Here is a 5,074-nt window from a genome sequence, read left to right on the forward strand (position 1 = left end):
TTATGACAGTTGCAATATCCAAGAGTTACTTTTGTGACTCTCTGACAAACAAAGTCAATGAGAAAGCTAGATTCAAGTAACCTTATTCATTTAACAACTGCGATGATTGACTTAAGTGAATTTTGCCCTGTTGAAAGTTAAAATCCACACTTCTCCTAGAAAAATGAAATATTTTAGGATATACTAAAAAGGCAGAATATTTTCCCTAAAAAGAAGTAGAAACTCAGAAGCAGAAAGTCACCTCAGAAGCTCACCTTCGTCAATGGATGGGCCATTAAGGCCTGGGCCAGAGTATTCTACATAACAAAGGCCTCTACCCCATCTCATCACCTGGCCTGGGAAGATTGCATCAGCCAGCACTCAGGTGAAGCCAGGTGGTCCAGACAAAGCCTACAAAGTTAGCTAAGAGCCCCTGGCCCTGGAAGCCTGACAGCCAATGGGATACGTTTCTTACAAGGAACAGGAAACACCAAAGAAGGGTATACAACTAAGGGTCTCTCAGCATCTTGGGCCTTCTTTTCCTTCACCCAACACCTTGAAGCACGTGACTGTCCTTTTCACTTCGGAGCTCCAAGGCACGTGGTCCTGTCCACCATTAAACCAAGCAGCCTCCATGTTTCCAGCGTCTTTTCCCCCACTTGGAACTGAACTCGGAAGGATATTTCTTCCAACTGCCCCATGACAACTTTTCTTGCCACATTTAATAAATTTCTCACTTAACGTAAATTCTGGGCTCAATTGTATCCTAAATTTAAGGACTTACCTGTATAGAGTTGGAAGGGACCTTGGAGGTCTTCTAGTCCAACCCCTTGCTCAAGTGCTCGACTTACAACCATAATTGAGCCCAACACTTGTTGCTAAGCGAGACAGTGACGTGAATTTTGCACCGTTTTATGACCTTTTTGCCACAGTTGGTAAGTGAAACTCTGGTGTTGAATTATGTAACACAATTAATGCTTTAAATTGAAAGAATTTTTAAAAGCAACTGTTGGAAGAAATATCCTTCTAGATACTCAGTTCCAAGTGGGGAAGAATGGAAACATGGTGATTGTTTAATGGTGGACAGGATCACATGCCTTGGGTGAAGAAGAAAAAAAGGAAGAAATGCTGAGAGTGCCATGGTTTTATGCCCACTGTTGGGATTTGAATTTGAGCTTGTGTTCTGATTGGTTGCCAGACTCCCATGGGGCCATGCAGGAGCAACCTTGTAGGCTGTCCTGGGTCCCAGGCTTGGTTGAACCTTGCTGGATGATGATGTAATGAAAGGGCTTTGGACAATTCCTACTATGGCTCTAGCTGGAGGAGGTAGATCTTTGTTATGTAGAATACTGACCCAGACAAAAGTATGGGGTGGGGCTGAGTTTCTGCCTCTCTGAGTTTCTACTTCTCTTTTAGGGGAGATATTCTGCCTTTTAGTATATCCTAAAATATTTCATTTTTCTAGGGGTGGGGTGGGTTTTAACTTCCAACACACCATAAACGCCCACCAGGCTGCCCCAAATATTTAGGCCTAAACCAAATTTCAAGATCTTTCTAAAATCCCCATTATCATTCCCCTCCCTCCTGCATTTCCTTAGAAGTTGCTAATAATAATAGGTCAAAAATCTCGGATTTCCCTGCAAAAATTTGGAGTCGAAGCCACAATGTTAATAAAAAGCTTTGGAGAAATATGGGAGACGGAAGCTTATTAAAATTTTACAGCCAACTGGCCATCTGTATTTTTGGAGTTTAGACCTGAAAAACTCAGACCGCCCCTTTATTTCCAGGGTGTCTTTCTTTGAAGAATCTTCTGGCCCAGTTCCGTTTCCAGATTGCTCCTTGTTTGGCCCTGTTGGGACATTAAATATCCCCCTCCCCTACAGGAAATGAAAGGGCTATTAAGTCAATGAAACCTTCTCCAAGTTCTCCTTCTGGTCAGCTTCCATCCACCAAAGAAGCCACGTTTTGACCAGTTTAAATTAAAACATTTTGGAGACCTGACCTTAGATCGAAAGCAGCTTTTGTAGTGATTGTAAGCAAAATCTAGCTCTTTTGTGAGTTGGTGAATGGCTCTGAAAAGAGCCTCGGAGGCGGATGTAGGTGCTCCGTTTAGATTAAATAATAAATGGACTTGATCTCGGGTCTTTTAGGCCCCTTCAGATCTTCTTGGGCAGCAAGGCGGGCGGGATATTGGGCACGACGCCGCCCTGGGGGATAGTGACCCGGCTGAGCAGCTTGTTCATGTCGTGGTCGTTGCGGACGGCCAGCTGCAAATGACGCGGGATAATGCGCGTCTTCTTGTTGTCCCGCGCCGCGTTGCCCGCCATCTCCAGGATCTCGGCCGTCAGGTACTCCAGCACGGCGGCCAGGTAGACCGGAGCGCCGACGCTTATCCGCTCTGCATAGTTGCCCTCGCGAAGCAGCCGATGCACGCGGCCCACCGGGAACTGCAGCCCAGCCCGAGAAGAGCGAGTCTTGCCTTTCGCTCTGGCTTTGCCGCGCTGCCTGCCACGTGTCAACATCCTGATTTTCCACCCGCGAGAAACGTCTCGAAAGTGAGACCGTGTTGCGGCCAATTCCTGCTTTTATAGTCGCCGCCGGCTCCTGGGCGGGTGGAAAGGATTGAAGGAAGCCGCTCGTCCAATGAGACCTCGGGCATCTCCTCTTAGCTCATCGAAGGAGCCAATAGGAACGGCGGCGAGAAGACCCCCAACAAAAGGTTGCAAGGGTTTTTCTTTTTCTCACGAGGTCGCTTTGAACTTTGGGCGAAAATCGTAACCCGAGATTCTAGTTGAATGATGCAAAAAAAGGACTGATTTGTTGCAAAAAGGGTCTCTTTCTCTCTCCCCCTCCATCTATCATCTATCAATCATCGATATCTATCATCCATCTGTCCATCCATCTCAATCAGTTCTGTCTCTTATTTATTTTATATAGATGACAGATAGATAGATAGATAGATAGATAGATAGATAGATAGATAGATAGATAGATAGATAGATAGATAGATAGATAGATAGATAGATAGATAGATAGATAGATAGATAGATGATATAGATAGATAGATAGATAGATAGATAGATAGATAGATAGATAGATAGATAGATAGATAGATAGATAGATAGATAGATAGATAGATAGATAGATAGATGATAGATAGATGATAGATAGATAGATAGATGATAGATAGATAGATAGATAGATAGATATAGATGATAGATATAGATAGATGATAGATAGATAGATAGATAGATAGATAGATAGATAGATAGATAGATAGATAGATAGATAGATAGATAGATAGATAGATAGATAGATAGATAGATAGATAGATAGATAGATAGATAGATAGATAGATAGATAGATAGATAGATAGATAGATAGATAGATATATAGATAGATAGATAGATATTTGTAGATAGATGATAGATAGATAGATAGATAGATAGATAGATAGATAGATAGATGATAGATAGATAGATAGATAGATGATAGATAGATAGATAGATAGATAGATAGATAGATAGATAGATAGATAGATAGATAGATAGATAGATAGATAGATAGATAGATAGATAGATAGATAGATAGATAGATAGATAGATAGATAGATAGATGATAGATAGATGGATGGATGGATGGATGGATGGATGGATGGATGGATGGATGGATTGTGTATGAATTTTTTTGTATTTTATTTTTTTATCTGGGGACTACTTAAGTTTGTCCCTGGAGGCTGGCAGAAAAGGGTTGGCCTACCTGGAGACGCCATGCAATTTCCTTGCAATCCACCCTTTCTCTTTTCAGGGCCGTTGTAACTTTGAACAGTCACTACATGAACTGTTGTAAGCCGAGGACTACCTGTAGTCCAGTAACAAATACCCCGTGAACATATTTTGGGTCAGGGCCAAAATGTGGGGTCATTGCTGAACGTATCTGGGAATATGAGCTGGATTGGCAAACTGTCAAGAAGAGACTGAGGTTCATTAGTGTCTTGTTTCAGGTGACAAATCAAATGTCCTCTTGAGGAGAGCAAACTTGGAAGTGGAAAAGGGGATGGAACAGAAATTCAGCTTCTACAAATTCAGACACAATGATATCTACTTCCTGCTTCCCAGCAAAAGACGAAGAACCCCACTATGATGTACACATTTCTGTCAAACAGGGCAGAAAACACTACAATCAAGACTATACTCATTTGGGATTCTGCAAGGTGATGAGTATAGATGTATTAGAAATAACAAATTATTTGGAAAGTAGGAAAATGTAGATTATTAAAATTGAAGATCGGAACTGATACTGTTTTGTTATTGGAATACATGTTTTTTGTTACACTATATACAGAGATAAATGGAACAAATGTGAAAAAAGAGAAATTGTGATAAGTTTATTAACTATGTTTAATGAATTTATAGAATATAGTTGAAATGAATTATGACTGTTGTAATGAGATTAATATCAGTTTATCTATTTATCTATCTATCTATCTATCTATCTATCTATCTATCTATCTATCTATCTATCTATCTATCTATCTATCTATCTATCTATCATCTATCTATCTATCTATCTATCTATCTATCTATCTATCATCTATCATCTATCTATCTATCTATCTATCTATCTATCTATCTATCATCTATCTATCTATCTATCTATCTATCTATCTATCTATCATCTATCTATCTATCTATCTATCTATCTATCTATCTATCTATCTATCTATCTATCTATCTATCTATCTATCTATGAATTGAATAGATTAATTTTATCTATCTATCTATCTATCTATCTATCATCTATCTATCTATCATCTATCTATCATCTATCTATCTATCTATCTATCTATCATCTATCTTTCTATCATCTATCTATCTATCTATCTATCTATCATCTATCTATCTATCTATCTATCTATCTATCTATCATCTATCTATCTATCTATCTATCTATCTATCTATCTATCTATCTGTCTATCTGTCTATCTATCTATCTATCTATCATCTATCTATAATCTATCCATCTATCTATCTATCTATCTATCTATCTATCTATCTATCTATCATCTATCTATCTATCTATCTATCTATCTATC

At 39.2% G+C, this 5,074-nt stretch overlaps 1 protein-coding gene across 1 annotated transcript; it reads right to left on the bottom strand.

The window, feature by feature from the left end:
- Positions 1–2,534, bottom strand: LOC148129188 (histone H2A type 2-C-like). Its single transcript, XM_087947395.1, has 2 exons — positions 2,141–2,534; positions 1–44 (listed from the first exon to the last, which is right to left on the bottom strand). Exons 1-2 carry the CDS (start codon positions 2,499–2,501, stop codon positions 1–3), a joined length of 405 nt encoding a protein of 134 aa, XP_087803521.1. The 5' UTR covers positions 2,502–2,534.
- Between the last annotated feature and the right edge of the window lie 2,540 nt (positions 2,535–5,074).

This window comes from Notechis scutatus, chromosome Z (assembly GCF_049901735.1).
Source record: "Notechis scutatus isolate UNSWTSFEM ecotype Mainland chromosome Z, rNotScu1.2, whole genome shotgun sequence".
Taxonomy (NCBI): domain Eukaryota; kingdom Metazoa; phylum Chordata; class Lepidosauria; order Squamata; family Elapidae; genus Notechis; species Notechis scutatus.

Excerpts from the sequence above, each read along its gene's own strand:
- LOC148129188 (XM_087947395.1), bottom strand. The coding sequence starts at position 2,501 with ATGTTGACACGTGGCAGGCAGCGCGGCAAAGCCAGAGCGAAAGGCAAG. Across the intron at positions 45-2,140 it reads CGCCTTGCTGCCCAAGAAGA|CAGAGAGTCACAAAAGTAAC; the intron begins TCTGAAGGGGCC and ends GACTTTGTTTGT.